At 40.2% G+C, this 19,700-nt stretch overlaps 2 protein-coding genes across 3 annotated transcripts in view; one reads left to right on the top strand and one right to left on the bottom strand.

Moving 5' to 3' along the window:
• Nucleotides 1-4,469, bottom strand: part of LOC124607152 (peptidyl-prolyl cis-trans isomerase E) — a 77,536-nt gene extending 73,067 nt beyond the window's left edge. For both annotated transcript variants that reach the window (XM_047139362.1, XM_047139363.1), the window contains exon 1: nt 4,358-4,469. In XM_047139362.1, coding sequence (XP_046995318.1) covers nt 4,358-4,391 — 34 coding nt within the window. In that variant the 5' untranslated portion in view covers nt 4,392-4,469. The remainder of the gene's footprint in view (nt 1-4,357) is intronic.
• Nucleotides 4,470-4,691: 222 nt separating this feature from the next.
• Nucleotides 4,692-19,700, top strand: part of LOC124605416 (serine/threonine-protein kinase RIO1) — a 118,203-nt gene continuing 103,194 nt past the window's right edge. The window contains exons 1-2 of the mRNA XM_047137068.1: nt 4,692-4,852; nt 4,939-5,099. Of these exons, the coding sequence (XP_046993024.1) occupies nt 4,767-4,852; nt 4,939-5,099 (247 nt within the window). The 5' untranslated portion in view covers nt 4,692-4,766. The remainder of the gene's footprint in view (nt 4,853-4,938; nt 5,100-19,700) is intronic.

The raw sequence follows: 19,700 nt of genomic DNA, 5'->3' as shown, positions 1-19,700 counted from the left end.
CAACATCCCCACCCAAAGGTTCTCCTCCATGATGGGATGGGTTAGATCTCTCTCTCTCTCTCTCTCTCTCTCTCTCCACTCTGAGTATTTCACCTTCAACCTGCCCTCCTTTTTTCCTTCTTCCATCACTTCTGAACAGCATCTTAAACTCCTCCCACATGATTCTTGTTAATTCTTTCCTGGATCATTCCTGCGCCCAAGTGCACAGTTAAGCAATGGTTACCTCTCCAATTATCCCTATATACCTATCTGCGTTCTAAACAAAAATTATTTTTCAGTCTTTAATGTTGATTTTTTACTTAATTTTCACGCATAGGAACTCCAAGTTATAATAAGCTACATTACTGTATATAATAATCCATGTTTATATTATTGTGCATTGTTAAGTATGCTGCATCACCATTATTTTTACAACTGATGTCATATTCTCTTAGTATGAATCTTATTATTGAGTGTCCCACTTTATATATTTATTTACTGTAGAATGTTAAGAGACAGAACTGCAATAACGTATGTTCTATATAATATAAATTACGCTAGACATTGCTACAGTGTTACTACCTGGGGGATTCCATTGTCACGGGTGGGACAGTTGCACTACGTTTTTCAACAGTCAGATGCTAATATAACATGAAGTATAAATAGAAATAAAGTAAAAATTAACTGGTTGCCTTACAAATAATTGTTTTACCTTCCCTTTAAATCTGAATGTCAGAAGTTTACATATTGAGCTGTTATTCATCTTTAAAACTTTGTCACGGGTGGGACAGCAAATAGACGTAGCATTGAATAACCACCAACATTTTAGAAGAATTCTGTGATTTATGCACTTATTGTCTTTTGAAAATATTGAATTCACATTAATAAAACAATTCTCTACATGACATAATATCAATAAATATTAGATTAGTAATACTTACTTACAATAATTGCAATCAAAGACTGTCACGGGTGGGACAAGGAATTGTCACGGGTGGGACTCATGTGAAGTACAATCTTTTTTTTTTTTATTTAAACTGATTTTATTATTATTGTCAGTTAGCTACGAATCAGTAGGTAACATATACTTAGAGGACACTTTAAGTTTTAATAACTTTGTAGAACATTTTTGTTGCTTATAAGTAATATAAATTTTGGTATGGTATTAGTTTACAGTTCTGAGTACTTAATTATTTCACTTGAAGAATGTACCACTTTGAAAAAATACACTTGGCCTCTCACCCACTTTCGAAAATGTCTAAATTGCCAGGAAACTCATAATATAAGGTGTCCCTAACATGTTTGACATTTGGATTCGGCAGAATAGCAAGAACTTGTTTAAACTCTATGTAGGATACATCCTCCTTGTCAGCTTTAAATACCTTTGCTGAGTCCCCAACAGATCGCATACACATAATCTGTATTTCCCCATTGTCTTCTACACTTCTCTGTGCAATTGCAGCATATCTGTATGTAGTGGATTTCTTTCTTGCAGTTTGGAACTCAACTAAAATAAATGTTCCTGGCATGATTTGTTCCACAGCTGGTTCTGAACCTGTAACTTCTTGGGAATTGGATGTCAACAGGACATCAGGATATGATTCCTCATCACTCATCTCAGAATCTGTGTAGATTAGTGAATATATGTTGGGTGAAAGTGGGAAAACCTCCACTTTCTCAAAATCTGATTTTAGGGAAGTTCTACCACATACTAGGTTACAAGTATTGTAACCGTTAAAGTAATGCTTGCTGCGAATATCTTTTATTTTTTTAACAGCTTTCCAGCGGCCATCCAGAAGGTCTCTGTTTTCATCAATATGATCTTTTGTCAGAAGAAGAAAGTTTATTCCAGAAACAGATGATTTGGCACAGTCTAAAAACTCCTGTGCATTGCTGATGATGACTTTTCTTTGCTTAACTTTATTCCAAACAGCCCTTTTTGTTACAGCTCCAATGCCATCCACTGCACCTTTCCCATGTGATGTTGCAAAGAAAAACCATTCTCCAGACACTCCAAAGTCTTGCATCATGTAGCAGAGGTTAGAAATGGTGAATTTGTTCTTAAATTGACCTGCGCAACCATCAGAGAAAATTCGTATCGAGGTCAAATTGGGAAGCTCTTGTTTCAGCTTACTTATTATACTCTTCAAACATGCATAAACTGAGTACTTGTCGTGGCACGGTTCATCGCTCACAATTGCAAATGACTGCAGCCCTTTTTTCATCCAAACACAAATAGTGACCACTGTAATCTGTGTATGACTCCAGTGGGCACTTTGTATCTCATCTTGTGCTAGTGCTACATAGTTTTCTGCAAAATCTATTTGCAATACCACTTCATCATCACTAACTGATGCTTTCACAGTCTTGAAAGCTCCAGATTGCGTCCTTTTGACACAGAAGTGCTCTTTGAATGTTTTTAGTTGAGACTTAAGTTCAGAGAGAGCTTCACAAAGTGTTCCACTGGTAGTAGTCTGTTTAGGGTGACACTCATGTTCGGTCCATTTTCTCCAAGATATTATGTCACACAAATCAAACTTTCCATCTATTAATGTGTGTAAATTCATGATGCATTTCTTGCATTGACTTGTCATGCATATTTCACTTTCTACATCAAAGCAAACAAGATTCATAAGGTGAGTGTGAGTAGCAGGGAAACTAGCTATTTCTTTGTGAATGGCTTCAATGATGAAGTTGAAGTTAGCATGATATCTGCACACACATACATTGTGAGGCATTTGAGACGCTAGAACAACATTTTTAGGCCGCAACTCGTAGAATTTTGAAATCTTGATATCAATATCTGGATTGTCTTGCTTAAAAAGAAAAAATGCTTCCTTAACTGTCATATTCATGTGACGTTTCTGCAAGCTAACTCTTTTCCCAGTTCCATGGTCTACAATAGACTTTACATCCTTTATGCCAGATGTCTGCCTGCTGATTTCATCATTTGTGAAAAAATTTTGTATTTTGAGCAGATTATCACCTGTAAGTTTTCGAGATGTCTTCTTCACTACTGGGAAAATCGGCTTTACTACCTTTTTAGGTAAGCTTTCACTTACAAGCTTTTTTATTACTGCTGATTTTTTTGAGGGGCTTGAAGGAAGCAACTTCTTTACCCGAGAAACAGCTTTGCCAAGGGACTGAGGACATTTATATGATCCTAACTGGGAAATACAGGTCTCAGACTGATCTTCAATTAATACGGATTTTAGTTTAAGTCTGTACTTCCTTTTTCTTTCAGCTTCCCTCTTTCGATATTCCAATAAAGATTTTTCACTGTAGGATACCTTCATCTTCATATTTTCCCTTCTTCTTTTATCCCGCTCTCTTTCTTTTTCTTTATGGACATTGTACTTGCTGGTATCTTTCTTCAGTTTTTCTCGAAGTTTTCTCATACGCTCTGCTGATGTTGTTTTCCCCATTTTCTGAATAAACAGGAAGTTTTTATTTAGTGTAAACCATCAAAGCACTTGTTATATCAACCAATTTAACTTAACAATAACAAGAAGTGTTAAATGGTTTAGATTTGACTAACATCCAAAAATCTGTCACGGGTGGGACACAATTTCTTTTAACATTTATAGATGATCATTTACAACTTAGAAGGTGCCTTATGGTTCATTGGATGTTTTTATTTGTTTTTCTTACTTCTAACCTAAAATATATAGAATTACTATAATTGCTGAGTTAGAAGGTAAACTTTTTCATGTTTTTTGTCACGGGTGGGACACTAAATACATAGTAACTTTTGTGAATTAGCTGCATACTTAATAACTTACCTTTCTTTAAAAACTGAAGTTTGTCAGGAAGATATGATTCTGCTCTTGAAATTAAACAATTAAAACATCAACAATTGCTGCAACCCAAATTTAAAAAGCTGCCAACACAAAAAGCAAACATTTTGTTTTCCATCCTCATCTGTACAATCGCCAACTTTGTTTAACTATATTTCCTCAGCTAATTATGTAATTTTTATAATTTTTTCAGGACAGTAAAATTCAACTTTTGTAGATTCGAAAAACTATAACATTGTTAAATTTGGCATTTTTTCAAAAAATAAGCCTCAGGCTCAGTTTGGCATGGAATGACCCACCTACCTTTATTCCGAGAACATGTTGTTTCCCAGGAAACGAAGGCGTTATAGCAGAAGCGGCCATGATCATAAGCCATGGGCTACGCCACATACCCGTTACCATATAATTACCGAACGAACAGAAGAAAAGGATAGCATTTTCTTTCATTTACAATTGATTTCAATAATAATATGTCATCGCGGTATATGTCTATATTATATCACTTGAGTATATTACTTGTAATCCAAATATAAAGTCATCTTACAAGTATCGGCAATGTAAACAACAGTTATCACACTTACCAACATACACCGTACGTTTAGTATTTGTTGTCATAGCATTGAACTATTTCACAACACAAAACTACACATTTGAAACTCAGTTTTCAATCATGCAACATCCAGTGAACAAAAGTGTATCGGGACGTGGGTGACATGTTTCCAACTTTTGAAACTTGAAACTTTTAAACGATACTGACTACTCAACTGGTTTTCTTCAGTATAGTGTATTATTTTACAGATTAGTAATATGAAACTGCACTGACTGCTTACAATATTCGTAAACATTACAGCTTCAACACCCTGCAATCGCCTCTGATTTTACTACTATTGGCGACAGTGCATTCGTATGATTGCGTCATAACAAAAGTCGGTCTGTTTAGGTGTTGTGAGTATTGCATATGTATAACAGTAGTCTGCTAATGCATAGAAAATGGATTTGGTTGATAGAGAAATTAAGGAGGCTTGGAATATAGATTCCGTCGATGGGCAATTTAGCGACGCAGAGGACGATGTTGGGTAAGCACCACCGACGAAAATAGCGTAAACAGGACTTTGAAAGTTTTACTTATTTGTGTTTCTTTATTATTGTTATTATTTTAAAGCTATCCGACACCTAGAGGCAAACCACTGGTCAAATCACAGCTTGTGACAGGTGTGCAGAACCTCGAAATCAATGATGGAAGTGGAAGTGATGGATATGAAGCCGAAGATGATAATGGAGACTATCTGGATGAAATGTACGATTGGCCACAAAAAGCACCAGGTAAATTTAAGTCCCAGTTGTTTTTAGATGAATTTTCCTAAAGTAATGTATATTGTAAGCCAATTATTTGTAAATACTTAACGGGCATGTTGCCTTGCGCTGTCACGTGTACAGACCCGTGTGGTGGCCGTTTAAATCCAGATATTATCTCTAGCTGGTAAACGTCTGGACGAAATCATTTTGATACTGCATGAAGCATTGAAGCAGAGCTCTAATTGCTTTGTAAACTGTTCTGCATGGCAGGTCTGTCAATTAATAAGAATATTTGAGCTGCTACGTGAAATAACCCGCGATTTTGCCCTTTTTCCCCTCGCCTTATTCTGCTTCCTTGCAGTGTGTTTAGTTCACCCTTTCAATTTGAATGAAAGCAGCAAACCTGAGTAAGATATTGTAGTCGATGATCACCTTTGTAATACGGTTCTTAATGTTAGTTAATTAGTGATTACCCAACTGTATTGTAACGTTTTGTTTCACATTTCTGAGTTTTTAGTTCTTGGTGGAATCAGTACATCATCTCCCCATCTACATTTTGATTTCATAACCCACTTCTGTGTGGCTTGAAGGCTACATAATGTACTAGTATAGCATTTCCACCCCACTCTTATCATCCATTTGATGATTGTTAGAAAAATAATTGTCATACCTCAGTATAAGCCGAATTTCTCTGATTTTACAGTCATAAGTATTATACAAGACTGTGCAAGGAAGTAATAAGCAAATAGTAGAATTCAGTCTCACATTTTATTACATTACTCATTACTATTTTTAACTTTACACCCATCATCAATTATTAAAGAGCTGAGGCAGGGGATACATTGACTGCATCCTGAATCAAACTGCATTTGTAAGATACGAAGGACATGAAAGGGAAGCAGTAGTTTACAAGTGAATGATATATGGTTGCAAATATTCAATATATTCGTTGAACAAGCAGTGAAAGAAACCAAGAAGAAATTTGGAGAAGAAATTAGAGTTCAGGAAGAAGACTTAAACTATTTTGAAGTTTTTGCTATAATCTTGTAACTCTAACACAGTTTAGCCAGATATGTATGATAAAGTATAATTAAATAACATGGTGCCAAGGGAAGTAGATTAGGAAATGGCTCTAGCAATAATTGATGAGATTGTTGTTCTGGTACAAAATAACTGATGGCAAAAGTAGAGGAAAGATTAATGTGTTAACATCAAATACAGATTAGTGTTTAGGTCAGGTAACTTATTAAGTCATTTAACTGAATCTTCATCTATGTCTGCAACTACAGTCTTCTTCTTCTCCTCTCTCTCTCTCTCTCTCTCTCTCTCTCTCTCTGTGTGTGTGTGTGTGTGTGTGTGTGTGTGTGTGTGTGTGTGTGTGTGTGTGTTTTTCAGTTGACACAGAGTGCCAGTAACTATATTTGCACTTCCAGGTAAAATACATTGAACACAACAACCAAGAAACATTATATTACACACACAAACTCAGAGTGTACAATAGCACCAAACAGGGCTATTATATTTCACATGATGCACTTTGCCGCCATCTCATACACAATATATTGTTCACACAATCCCAGCACCCCCTCTGCCTTCACAAGATAAACCAAATAGCCCCACAATCTGTTCTAACTTCTCTTTGCTCAAGTGTTTTGTCAGGTCACTCAACACATGTTTTCTGTGCTCAGGTAGTCCATGGCAATTTTCTGTCATTCTGTGTTGTCTGGAATAAAATGGTGCCTTATATCAATATATTTTGTCCTAGTACTAGTGAAATCATTTTTAGCTAGGTTATTGGCTCCTTTATTGTCATAGAAGATCATTACAGGTTCCACAATTAAATTGGGTTTTGTTTCACATATTAATGTTCTTAGCCACAATGTTTCCTGTGTGGTGTAAAATAGCGCCATATACTCAGCCTCTATGGTAATCAATGCAACAGTTTTTTGCTTTTGACAAGACCATGAAATGCACCCCCCCCCCCCCCCCCCCCATCAATTTAAAGCAGCAGCCAGTAGTGGACTGCCTATCTCCCAATTCAGTCCCCCAGTTCACATCGCTGTTTTCTTCTGGTTTTTCATTACCTTCTCTATGTCTTAAATTGTGTCCTTTTCACAGATTTCCAGTGCTTTCCCTTTGGGTCTCTGTGGTATCTGCTCACTCCATTGGTGGCAAAAGCAATGTCAAGTCATGACATTTGAGACAAATATAACAGACTCCCTAATGCTTCTAAATATGGAACATTCTTATCACATTCCATGTCTGTCTCATTTATATTCAACTTCACTCCTACTTCCATTGGAGTAGTTATGGGTTTACAATCACTCATGCCAAATTTCTTTAAGGTTTTTTCTGTGTTTGACGATTGATTTATGCTCAGTTCTTGTCTCTCTTCATCCTTAGTGATACCTAAATAATGTTTAACCTCCCCCAAATCATGCACCTCAAACTTGGTTTACAGCTGTTTCTTAAAAATTCTCATTTGGCTTTCACTTTCAGTCAGGATAAGGAAGTTGTCCACCCATATTGCCATTATTATTATTATCATCATCATCCATTCTCCTCCCCTTTTATAGTGTATACTGGGATCTGCCTTAGAGTGCTTCATATTCATATTTAAATGATTAATGGAAAATCTCATATAAGATGTGAAACAAATACTAACAAAGAGATAGAGGGGCTGGCCAGTACTTACCTCAGCTCAGTACAGCCGATAGATACACATAAAACAGAACTGAAAATTTACATTCCTAGCTTTCGGAACTTTGTTCCTTCATCAGGGAGGAGAGAGGGGAAAAAAGGGAAGAAGGGAAAGTGGATTCAGTTACTCACAACCCAGGTTATGAAGCAACAGGGAAAGGTAAACAGGGAGGGCTACAGGTTATGAAGCAACAGGGAAAGGTAAACAGGGAGGGCTACCCTCCCTGTTTACCTTTCCCTGTTGCTTCATAACCTGGGTTGTGAGTAACTGAATCCACTTTCCCTTCTTCCCTTTTTTCCCCTCTCTCCTCCCTGATGAAGGAACAAAGTTCCGAAAGCTAGGAATGTAAATTTTCAGTTCTGTTTTATGTGTATCTATTGGCTGTACTGAGCTGAGGTAAGTACTGGCCAGCCCCTCTATCTCTTTGTTAGTATTTGTTTCATATTCATATTTATTAGAGTTTATGTAGACATCGATTCCTGCAATGTCCACTCTGTTTACGTCCATAAATACTTTTTCCCAAATGCCAAATCTTTTCCCTTTCCATCTGTTTTTCATGACTTCTCTTGGTGGAATGACATATATCTCCTCCTCCAATTTCCCATTTAAATATGCTGTTTTTACATCTGTATGATGAATTGTTAAATTTTGTTTTGCTGCCAAGGCTAAAAGATATCTTAATGAGACATACTCGACTACAGGTAAAAAAGTTTCTTTGTAATCTACCCCTTGTTTTCGTGAATATCCTTTTATTACAAGTCGTGCTTTATATCTTGGTGATAAATTTTCAGGGCTCCTCAAAGGAATACCCATCTTGCCTGTAATGGTTTCTTATCTGCTGGCGTATTTACCCATTCAAAGGTTTCGTTCTGAGATAAAGATTCCAATTCCCTCTCCATCGCTTATTTCCATTCTTGAGAGTTCAGGTCACTCATTTCTTCTTCTGCTGTTGTTGGCTCATCATTAAAAGCCTGGGCTGCATACATCTCAAAATCCGGATATTCTTTCGGTTTTGGTACGCGAGACGAACACCTTACATTGTTCTCTTCATTTTGTTCATCCTCAACTCATTGTCATCATAAATAGTCTCAATTTGCCTTTGACTGTCCCCTTCCTGTTCTTCACTTTGCCATTCTTCACATAAGGTTTCACTCTCGGGATTAGGTGCAGTTAACTTAAAGTCTTGCCCTTTTCAAAGTCCTTTCTATTTTCAAAGAATACTACATATCTGCTTGTAACTATGCTTTTATCCAATGGATCCATTAATCGGTAGCCCTTTGAATTCTCACAGTAGCCTACAAAGATATACTATTTAGCTTTTGGGTCCCATTTTCCTCTCGACTGTTTTGGAATGTGTGCCACACATCACACCCAAAAACTCTTATATTTCTTAGGTCAGGTTTCCTCTCTAGCCATATCTCATTGGGAGGGGGGATTCTATCCCTTTATGCTTTTGTAGGTGATCTGTTGTTCAAATATACAGCCATTGATACTGCCTCTGCCCAAATATCTTTTGATAATCCAGCATCAGTTCTCATGCTCCTTGTTTTTCAACAATGGTCCTGTTCGCCCTCTGAGCAACCCCATTTTGAGATGGGCTATAGGCCTACCTTATGGTGGTTTGATGTCTGATTCCCATTTTTGCCAAAGTGTCTTCAATTTCTGGTTAACATATTCTCTCCCATTATCAGACCTGATGATCTTCATCTTATTTCTCGTCCACCTTTCGACCATATTACAATATTCCTCAAAAGTGTCACTCACTTAGTCTTTGGAACTAAGAAAATAAACATGATGTTGTGAATAATCATCAATAAATGTAAGAAAATAACAACTCCCACCTATGGATTTACACTTAGTTGGGCCATATACATCTGTATGGATTAACTGTAAGACCTCTGCAAATTTACTTTTACCAGTCTTAAAAGGTAGCCTCACTTGTTTTCCTTTCATGCATATCTCTCAAGGGTCCTTGAATATACTATTAATTTTGTATTCCCTTTACCATATTCCTTATTAAAGACATACTCTTTCTATTTAGGTGTCCAAGTCTGCAGTGCCATAAAAAACCTTCCACTGAGTGTACTCAATGACTTAAAATTCCTATGTTTACTGTCAGTGGTATTCAACTTAAAAATACCCCTTTTGTTACTTGCTGTAGTTATAACTTCACCATTTTCCTTGATTTCTCTTGCTCTGTGCATGTCAAAAGTGAGTGCATTTCCTTTCTTGACAATTTCTTCTACAGACAGTAGGTTAGTCGCAACACTTTTTACATAGTGAACATCATGTGCTGTAACCATATTACATTCCCATTCACACTTACATGTAGGTCTAGTTTCCCATCCAAATGACATTGGAGCTTACTGCCATCAACAGTAGATATTCCCATAGGAGTCTTATCTTTAACATCATAAAGAAGAGATTTGTGTTTAACAATATGCACAGATACAACTGAGTCTAAAATCCATTCCCGTTGACAATTACCCACATCTCCAAAAGAATAAAAACATGAGAGTGCCTTACCTTTATTATTGGTCTCTCTCTCTCTCTCTCTCTCTCTCTCTCTCTCTGTCTCTCTCTTTAAATTAAAAAGAGCAGATGCAGTTTCCTTCTCCAATACATGACAGCTTGAAGTACTCTTTACATCCTGTAGGATTTTGACTTTTAACACTGTTGCCCATGATCGGTATACCTGAGCATTCCAGCTCCATAATCATAGGTGCTTACCTTTCAGGCAGTCCTGCCAACAGTAGTGTTCCTATCCATTTGTCAGTGATCTCAAACACAATGTTTCTCAGTCGGTTTGATGTGGCTATTATTTTGTTGACGTATTCGTCTACACTCTTGCATTTGTCTAGCGGAGTGGTAATTAACTCGCCTAATAATCCTACTTTCCTTGTAAGATCTCCATCCTCAAATGCACTTCGTAATTTCTCCCAGACTTCTTTCGCTGTCAAAGCTTTTTCAATGCGAACATAATTCACTGAGTCAATCAGTAATATCAACTTTGATTTAGCTTTCCTGTCCTTACTTGAACAATTCTGATCCGTGGATTTCATTGTCCCATCACCACCTTTGTCCAAACTTAAATACACTTCTACTGCAGATTTCCATGTTGCATAGTTTTGGTGACCCATAAGTCTTTCAATCTACAGAATTTGTACTGTGTTCATTTTAATGGTAACTTTGATCTCTCTTAACGTAAAGAATAATACTGAAGAATAATAAAAAAGAGTTGCATTTGTCTTTTAAGGGTAACTTGTACTTTACGCAAGTGCACTACTAGGAACTTGTCCAATACTTTCTCACTACTTATACTATGGATATACTTATTCCAAATGCATCACTGAGCCCATAAGCTATTGGAGTTGACACAGTTGCATAAGTAGTAGTGAGTAAAAGACATTTAGTGGCAGTAACTATATTTGCACTTCCAGGTCAAACAAATCAAACACAAAAACCAAGTTACATTATATTACACACACAAACTCATAACATGCAATAGCACCAGATAAGTCTATTATATTTCATGTGATGCACTTTGCCGCCATCTCACACGAAATATATTGTTCGCAAAATTCCAACTGTGTGTGTGTGTGTGTAGTAATTATTCTAATCTTATCCTTGCAATCACTATGTGAGCAGTATGTAGGGGATTGTAGTATATTCTTTGAGACATCATTTAAAGCTGATCCTTGAAACATTGATAATAGACTTTCTCTGTATAGTTTGTCTGTCTTCAGAAGTCTTCCAGTTCAGTTCCTTCAGTATCTCTGTGACACTCTCCCATGGATTAAACAAACCGGTCACCATTCGTGCTGCCCTTTTCTGTATAAGTTCAATATCTCCCGTTAGTCGTATTTAGTATGCGTTCCACACACTTTGAGCAAAGTTCTAGAACTGGTCACATGAGTGATTTGTAAGCACTCTCCTTCGTAGATTGACTGCACTTCCCCAGTATCCTACTAGTAAACTGAAGACCACCACCTGCTTTACCCATGACTGAACCTGTGTGATCATTCCATTTTGTATCCCTACAAAATGTTGCACACAGACATTTGTATGAGCTGGCGAGTTCCAACTATGAAATGTTGTGTGGCTATGGCCTCCCGTCAGGTGGACTGGTCACCTGGTGCAAGTCTTTTTTGGTGATGCCTCTTTGGCAACTTGCGTGCTGATGGGAATGATATGATAATGAAGACAACACAACACCCAGTCCCTGAGCAAAGAAAACATCCGACCCAGCTGGAAATCAAACCCAGGCTCCTTTACAGGGCAGTCTGCCACGCTGACCACTCAGCTGTCGAGGCAGACGTTCCAGCTGTGACTCATTGATATTGTAGTTATAGAGTACTATGGTTTTTCGTTTTGTGAAGTGCACAGTTTTACATTTCTGAACATTTAAAGCAAGTTGCCAATCTCTGCACCACTTTGAAATCTTATCGAGATCTGACTGAATATTTATGCAGCTTCTTTCAGATAGTACTTCATTATATAGAACTGCATCATCAGCAAAAAGCCTGATGTTACTATTAATATTGTCTGCAAGGCCATTAATATACAGCGTGAACAGCAAGGGTCCCAACACACTTCTGTGGGGCACACCCGAAGTTACTTCATCTGACGATGATTCTCCGTCCAGGATAATATGCTGGATCCTCCCTACCAAAAACTCCTGCCAGTCACAAATTTCATGTGATACCCCGTATGATCGTACTTCACGCAATAAGTGTTAGTGTGATTCTGAGTCGTATGCTTTTCAGAAATTGAGAAATAGTGCATCTACCAGACTGCTGTGGTCTAAAGCTTTCAGTATGTCATGTGAGAAAAGTGCAAGTTGTTGGGTAGCACATGATCGATGTTTCTGGACACCATACTGGATGGCATTGAGGAGGTCATTCTGTCGAAGATACCTCATTATGTTGAGTTCAGAATATGTTCGTTATTTTACAACAAATCAATGTCAAGGATATTGGACAGTAGTTTTGTGGATAACTTCTGCTACCCTTCTTGTAGACAGTTGTAACCTGTGCTTTTATCAAAGAAATGGGCACAGTTTTTTGTTTGGGGGATGTATGATAGTTAGAATCAGGGTGAAAAGAAATTTATGCCACACCTCGTATACATGTATTTCCTCTTGCCTTTCCATTTCTACTAGGCCCTGATTTAATCCATTTGACTTTCTACTGCCTTCACTATTTAATCTCTGAGCTACTAATTCATCTTGTATTGTATTCCTTTCGCTTGTTTCATAAATTGTTGTTTCACACTCCTTCGAAACTCTCATTGATTTCAGGTTATTTCAATTTATACTCTTCCCATCTCCATAATTTCCCTTTGGAACATGTTTGGGGTGTTACTGGGAATGTTCCGCATTGTCCGTCGCTGACATAAGAACAGTCTCACCATTGTTTTTCATTCCCTTTCACCTTTCTTTGTTTCCCTTCTCCCCTCGTTTCTCTGCTTCGGCGTTTGAGGTTCTTCTTTTCCTTCTTCCTCGCTGTGCATTCCTGACTATCGGCCCAAGTGTCTAACACTTAACAGGTGACTCGGTAATGCGAAATTCCCAGCCCCGCGTCAAAAGGTAGGTTTCGCACATACCCCCTGGTACAGGCCAGGCCCAGGGAGGGGTGATTGCCTGAGCTGCTACCTTCCCAAATTGCCAATTGGTCCCTCTGTCAGATGTTAGAGAGATGTGACCTGAGATGTGAACAATTAACTAAGGGAGATGTGCTCCCAAGTGAATGGGGCCTCCAGTTGGAAGGAACACGCCATCGGAGATGCTGGCAACCGTGGGGGATTTTCTTGCAATGAGCAAATCATCTTCATAATCAATGTCTACAAAACGTAAATGGGCTGAGGTTAACGATTCAAAGACCCCTTCCAGCTGCAACATGGTTCCTCATGGTTTCACATACTGAAGACAGTCAGTCCTTCATGTAAATCTGTTTATTGTTCAGAAAGGTTTTGATGCAGTTGCCGGCCTTGTGAAATCCTGCTCTTGTTTATAGTATGGCACTTTGCTTTCGGAGACTATTTATGATTCTCAAGTACAACAGCTGCTTGCCACCTCGCTTCTCCATGGCTATGCTGTTTGTGTCAAGGCCCATAGAACTCTGATTCTTCCCATTGTGGTACCTACACTAGGCTGCTAGATAGTCTGAAAGAGGCCATAATCCAATCATACCACTCTGATCAGGGTGTCATTGCCTCCATCGGGTGATGAAAAGGTTAGATTCCTCCTTAGTGCCCACCCGCACTCTTTTTTTCTCACCTTCCGTCCAAGATCAAAGCGAGCTATGAAATTATCACGGTTGGTCTGTAACTTCTGAACCCGATGTGCTGCTACCAGTGTCATTGTTTCAACCACACTAGAATGTCTTGTCAACATCCAACCAAATGTGTAACCAGCAGTAGGGATGAGCACGAGGGTGACTGTCCACCTTCTCCTGCCCGCTCTATCAACTGCAATGCCGGCCATGCTGCATCCTCTTGGGATTGTCCCATGTATCTTGTCGAGCGGGCTGTGCAGGAGATCCGGGTAAAGGAAAAAGTGCCTAACCCAGTCACTCGCAAGTTATTGGCTAGTCGCAAACCCTGCGGTCTCCTGTCTGGCACTTATAGTTCTGTTATTGCTACCTCTTACTCCATAAAGGACATGGCCATGCAGACGTGCAACCTCAAATTGAGCTCTGAGGTTGTAAAATTGCTCAGTGTCGAGGTAGCATTGCCATCCCTTCGTCTAGCTGTGCAACACGCCATCAAACTCTCGCCTCAAGGGGCGAAGCCACCAGCTACGTAACCGATAGTCCAGAAAGGACAGAAAGAGTACTCCTGTGAAGACTTACTATATCCCTCCAGCTAACCAACATCTGAATCTTTGTCTACTAAACAGAAAGGCTTGAGGAAGTCCAACAAAGGCAAATGGTCTTCTCCTTCACTGACTCGAAGATCCTCTTTGATGGTGTTGTCACATGATACCTTAGCCCGGCTAGCCTCCATGTCGCCGTTGCACACCACCAACCTTTTTTCTGTGTTGGACTCCACAGACTGTCAGCACAAGCAAGCTGATGCTTTTGTGGACCTCATGGAGCAGGATCCTCCTGCTTCAGTTTCCTGTAGCAGTGAGTCTTTGCAGGCTGTCACTCGGCAGCCGCCAAGGTGACACGCCTTCATTTCTTCCTCATCATAACTCTCCTTCAGTGGAACGTTCGTGGCCTTCGGCCCCACAAAGAGGATTTACGGCTGCTTTCAACATCAGTGCGTCCCTTTGTACTCTGCCTTCAGGAAACAAAATTGCATCCTCACTACCGCTTTGAGCTATCACTTTTCATCCCGGTTCGTTTTGACCTTCTCCCTGAGTTTGGCATGCCATCTCGTGGGGGCATCTTGTTGCTGATACAGGATGACATTTCTAGTGAACCCATCTTCAAGCTGTTGCAGTTGGCCTTTTACTTCCTCACCTGACTTTTTCCCTCCGTACCATTTATGTCCCTCTGTCATTCAGTGCCACCAGGACAGACTTTCTTTAGCTTGTTTGCGAGCTACCTCCACCCCCCCCCCCCTTCCCCCCCTGTTGAATCTCCCAGAATCTGTCAGAGAGGTGCCCTTTTGACTAATATTCTTAATCAACACAACCTCCTCTGCCTTAACACTTGAGCAGTCACATTCCTTTCTTTGCACACCTGTTCTCATTTGGACCTATCCTTCTGCACTGCCCAGCTTGCCCATTGTCTTGAGTGGTCCGTTCATTCTGTCACTTACTCAAGCGACCATTTCCCATGTGCTATCCGTTAGCTGACTCCTACCCTACCTGTGTGCACACCCAAATGGCAGCTTACTAAGGCTGACTGGTGGCTTTAGTCCTCCCTGGAGACATCCGAAGGACAAGGTTTTCCCAGTTGTGATGACCAGGTGGAATATCTCGCAAATTATCCTTACTACTGCAGAACATTCGATTCCTCACACATTACTTTTTACCGTGCTGTGTCCCTAGTCCCTGGGTGGACTGAGGCATCCCACGATGCAATTCGCGCATGGAAACACGCTCTCTGTGTTTTCAACCATCATCCTGTGATGGCAAACTGCATTCATTATAAACAGATTCTCACAAAGTGCGTCGCGTTCTTCGGGATAGCAAAAAGGCTAGCTCGATTTCATTCACTAGTTCTTTTAACAGTTCCACCCCTTCCTCTGTTGTGTAGGCCAACTTCGGACAGTTCTCTGGGACCAAGATCCATTTGCCAGTTTCCAGCCTGACACTAGCAGACCACGTCATCGTTGACCCTATTGCTCTCTCTCACACCTTGGGCCGCCATTTTGCAGAAATTTGAAGATTTTCCCACTATCACCTTGCCTTCCTCCATCAGAAACGAGCGGAGGAGGTTTGGGCAATACCTTTCTTGTCTCAGAATTGAGTGCTACTTTTACTACCTTTACTACCTTTACTATGAGGGAGCTAGATCATGTTCTCAGTTCATGCTGATCCTCCACGCCAGGGTCAAACGCTGTCCATATTCAGATATTTTAGCACCTTTCTCTTGTGGGCAAGCACTTTTTGCTTAATACGTACAACTGCATCTGCACAGAGGGCATATTTCCCAGACATAGGCGAGGAGCCACCGTCATACACATACCTAAACCCATACACATACCTAAGCCCACTAAGGACAAAAACCTTCCTTCTAGCTACTGCCTCATCTCTCTCACCAGCTGTGTTCCCAAGATGATGGAACGTATAATTCGTGCCCGGCTGGTATGGTCGCTCGAGTCTTGCAATTTACTAACGACTGCACGGTTCTGCAATTGCCCATCTTGTCACTTTGTCCACCCATGTCTTGAATGTTTTTCTGTGGAAATCCCAGACTGTGACTCTGTTTTTTGGAGAAGGTCTAAGACGCCTGCTGGAGAACTGGTATCCTTTGTACTCTTTACTGCTTCCATGGCTGCCTGCCGTGTTTCCTTCAAAAATTTTTAAAAGATCAAGTTTTCAAGATGTGTGTGGGTTTTACTTTGTCAGGCACCTTTATCCAGTAAACTGGTGTGCCTCAGGGTTCAGTCTTCAGAGTCGTCCTCTTTGCTATTGCCATTAACCGTTTCCCGCCGGACATTTCCAGCTCCCTTTTTGTTGACGATTTTGCCATCTATTGCAGTTCTCCACAGATTTGCCTCACTGAGTGGCCTCTTCAGCAATGTTTTGGTCATCTTTACTCCTGGAGCATCGAAATGGCTTTCGTTTTTCCACTGACGAAACCATCTGTATGAAGTTCTTGCGGCACAATTGATTTCTCCCACCATCTTTACATCTTGGGCCTGTTGCTCTTCCATTTGTCGAAACTATGAAATTCCTGCCACTCATGCTCTGTAGGAGACACTCTTGGTCCTGCCTTGTGTCGTACCTACCAGCCCCCTGTACCTGGTCTCTCAATGTCCTACGTGTCCTCAGTGGTACTTCCTAGGGTGCGGAACAAACCACCCTCCTCCATTTGTTCTGGTCCTTTATCCATTTGAAACTAGACTGTGGGTGTTTTGTTTATGCATCTGCACATTCGTCCTTCTTACGCTGTCTTAACACTATCCACCATCATGGCATCTGTTTGGCCACTGGCACCTTTTACACTAGCCTGGTGGAGAGTCTGTATGCTGAAGCTGCTAAACTACCACTGTCCTATCGCCATGACTTTCTTCTCAGCCAGTATGCGTGCCGTTTGTCTGCCATGCGTAGCCACCCATCCTATGCTGCCTCCTTCAATGATTCCTTCGATTGCCAGTATAGGGCGCATCCCTCTTCTGTTACCTCCTGGAGTCCGCTCTCGGCACTTGCTCTGCTGGCGTAACTTAACACTACCTGCAACTTTCCCAGTGGGTGGAACCCTTCACCATCTTGGCTTCGTTTAGAGGCCTGTGTTAACCTTGGCCTTCATTTGCTTCCTAAGGACACTAGTCCAGCTTCACTCTGTCGCCTTCGGTTTCATGACCTTCGAATGGAACTTCACGATAGTACTTTTGTGTTCAATGATGGTTCTTGAACTGACTATGGTGTCTGGTTTTCCTTCATAGTTTGCACCAACACTTTTCGATATCGACTTTTTGGCATACTGCTCAGTATTTACAGCTGAGCTCTTTGCCGTGTAACAGGCCATGTAGTACATCTGGCGACACACTTACCAATTGTCTTCTCTGCTCAGACTGTGCAGCGCCCTTCAAAATCTATGTTCACTGTACACTACCCATTCGTTAGTGCAACGAGTCCAGGGAAACTGTCACTTGCTCACTTTTAGTAGAGTCATTGTGATATTTTGTGTGGGTTCCTGGTCATGTTGGTCTGCCAGGAAACGATGCTCCTGCCAAAGCTTCAGTCCTCGTATGTTTGGAAGGTATGCGACGAGGTACTGGTAGAATTACAGCTGTGAGGACGGGGCGTGAGTCATGCTTGGGTAGCTCAGTTGGTAGAGCACTTGCCCGTGAAAGGCAAAGGTCCCGAGTTCGAGTCTCAGTCCGGCACACAGTTTTAATCTGCCAGGAAGTTTCATATAACGCGCACTCCACTGCAGAGTGAAAATTTCATTCTAGAAACAGCCCAGTAGTTCATATATTCCTTCCAATGATCTCTGTGTTGCTGTCTGTCAGGAGGTGGCGTCACTATGGTATCGACATTATTAAGCCTCTCCCAGTGGCTTGGATGACCACCTCTCGGCCTTCCGATGGGGAGAAGGTCGTTTTAACTAAGGTGTGTATTGGGCACTGCCTTTTTAGCCATAGTCATTTGTTAAGTGTTGCTCTCCCATGACTTTGTACACATTGCACCCAAGTTTTAACTGTCCGTCATTTCCTGATGGAATGTCCATTCTTAACCATTGATGTTCCTGCTTGGGTTTGCCATCCGAGTTATCGGCTGTTTTAGCAAACGATGTGCAGACTGTCGACCGCATTTTACTTTTTACCCATCATAGCAATATGGCAAAGGCCATTTAATTTTTAGTTTTTTCTCTCTGTTTCTGCATGGTGCCTTTTGTAGCCCTTTCTCAACACCCCTGTCTTTACCTGTCTTCTCTTACATCAATTGAGACTGACGTATAGTCGTTCTTTAACTCCTCTCTGTCTTTGTGTTCTATAGTTTTGACTTGGGCACATATGACCCCAGTTGTTTTCGTGCCCTAGAACAAAACAAAACAAAATGGCCTAGTAGAAATCCATGGGCTTAACATGACATATTAAATTTAATTGATGAAAGGAGAAAATAAAAAATTCATCAAATGAATAGGCAAAAGGGAACACAAGCATCTAAAAACAGAGTCAGCTGCTGCACTTCTCTCACTATTAATTGTGTAACCAGTAGACTGCATTAATCTCTTCAAACCAGGAAATGGTTTCAGTTTTAGAGTGGGCTGCACTTGCCTTCACAGTGTACCTTGCAAGGTGGGTGTCAAAATGTCTGGTGGAACAGATTGATCATGTTCAAATCTAAAACAGTAATCTCTGCAATGCATTGCTTGATTTGAGTGGAAATATTTGAAGTTGCATAACATCTAGGTGACCTAAAACTGTTACAGAGTAAGCCAATAGGACCAGTGGCATACTTCTGTGTTTCACACAGGAATATTGTTAGTGCGTACCGTGAGGTATGATGGGAACAAAGATGATGTGTCAGCTGTTTGTGCTACACAGCCAATGAGAGAGTAGCAAACAGATGTGTTTTGAATACATTGACAAGAGAAATTGAAACTCTGCTATAAATCAGATTATAAGTGTATTGCAAGTACTGCATGGTAAACTATGATGTAACCAAAAAGAAAAAAAAAACAGCAGAGTATTTCTCTGCTGTGTATTGCTAAGCATTTGATCTGCTTGGGCACATTGAGTAAGTAGATCAATGTTTTTTAATTAAGTCATGGGAGAAGGTAAGTGGACCGATATTTCTGAAG

The sequence above is a fragment of the Schistocerca americana genome, chromosome 3 (genome assembly GCF_021461395.2).
Source record: "Schistocerca americana isolate TAMUIC-IGC-003095 chromosome 3, iqSchAmer2.1, whole genome shotgun sequence".
NCBI lineage: Eukaryota > Metazoa > Arthropoda > Insecta > Orthoptera > Acrididae > Schistocerca > Schistocerca americana.
This window is presented reverse-complemented; position numbering and strand designations above follow the sequence as displayed.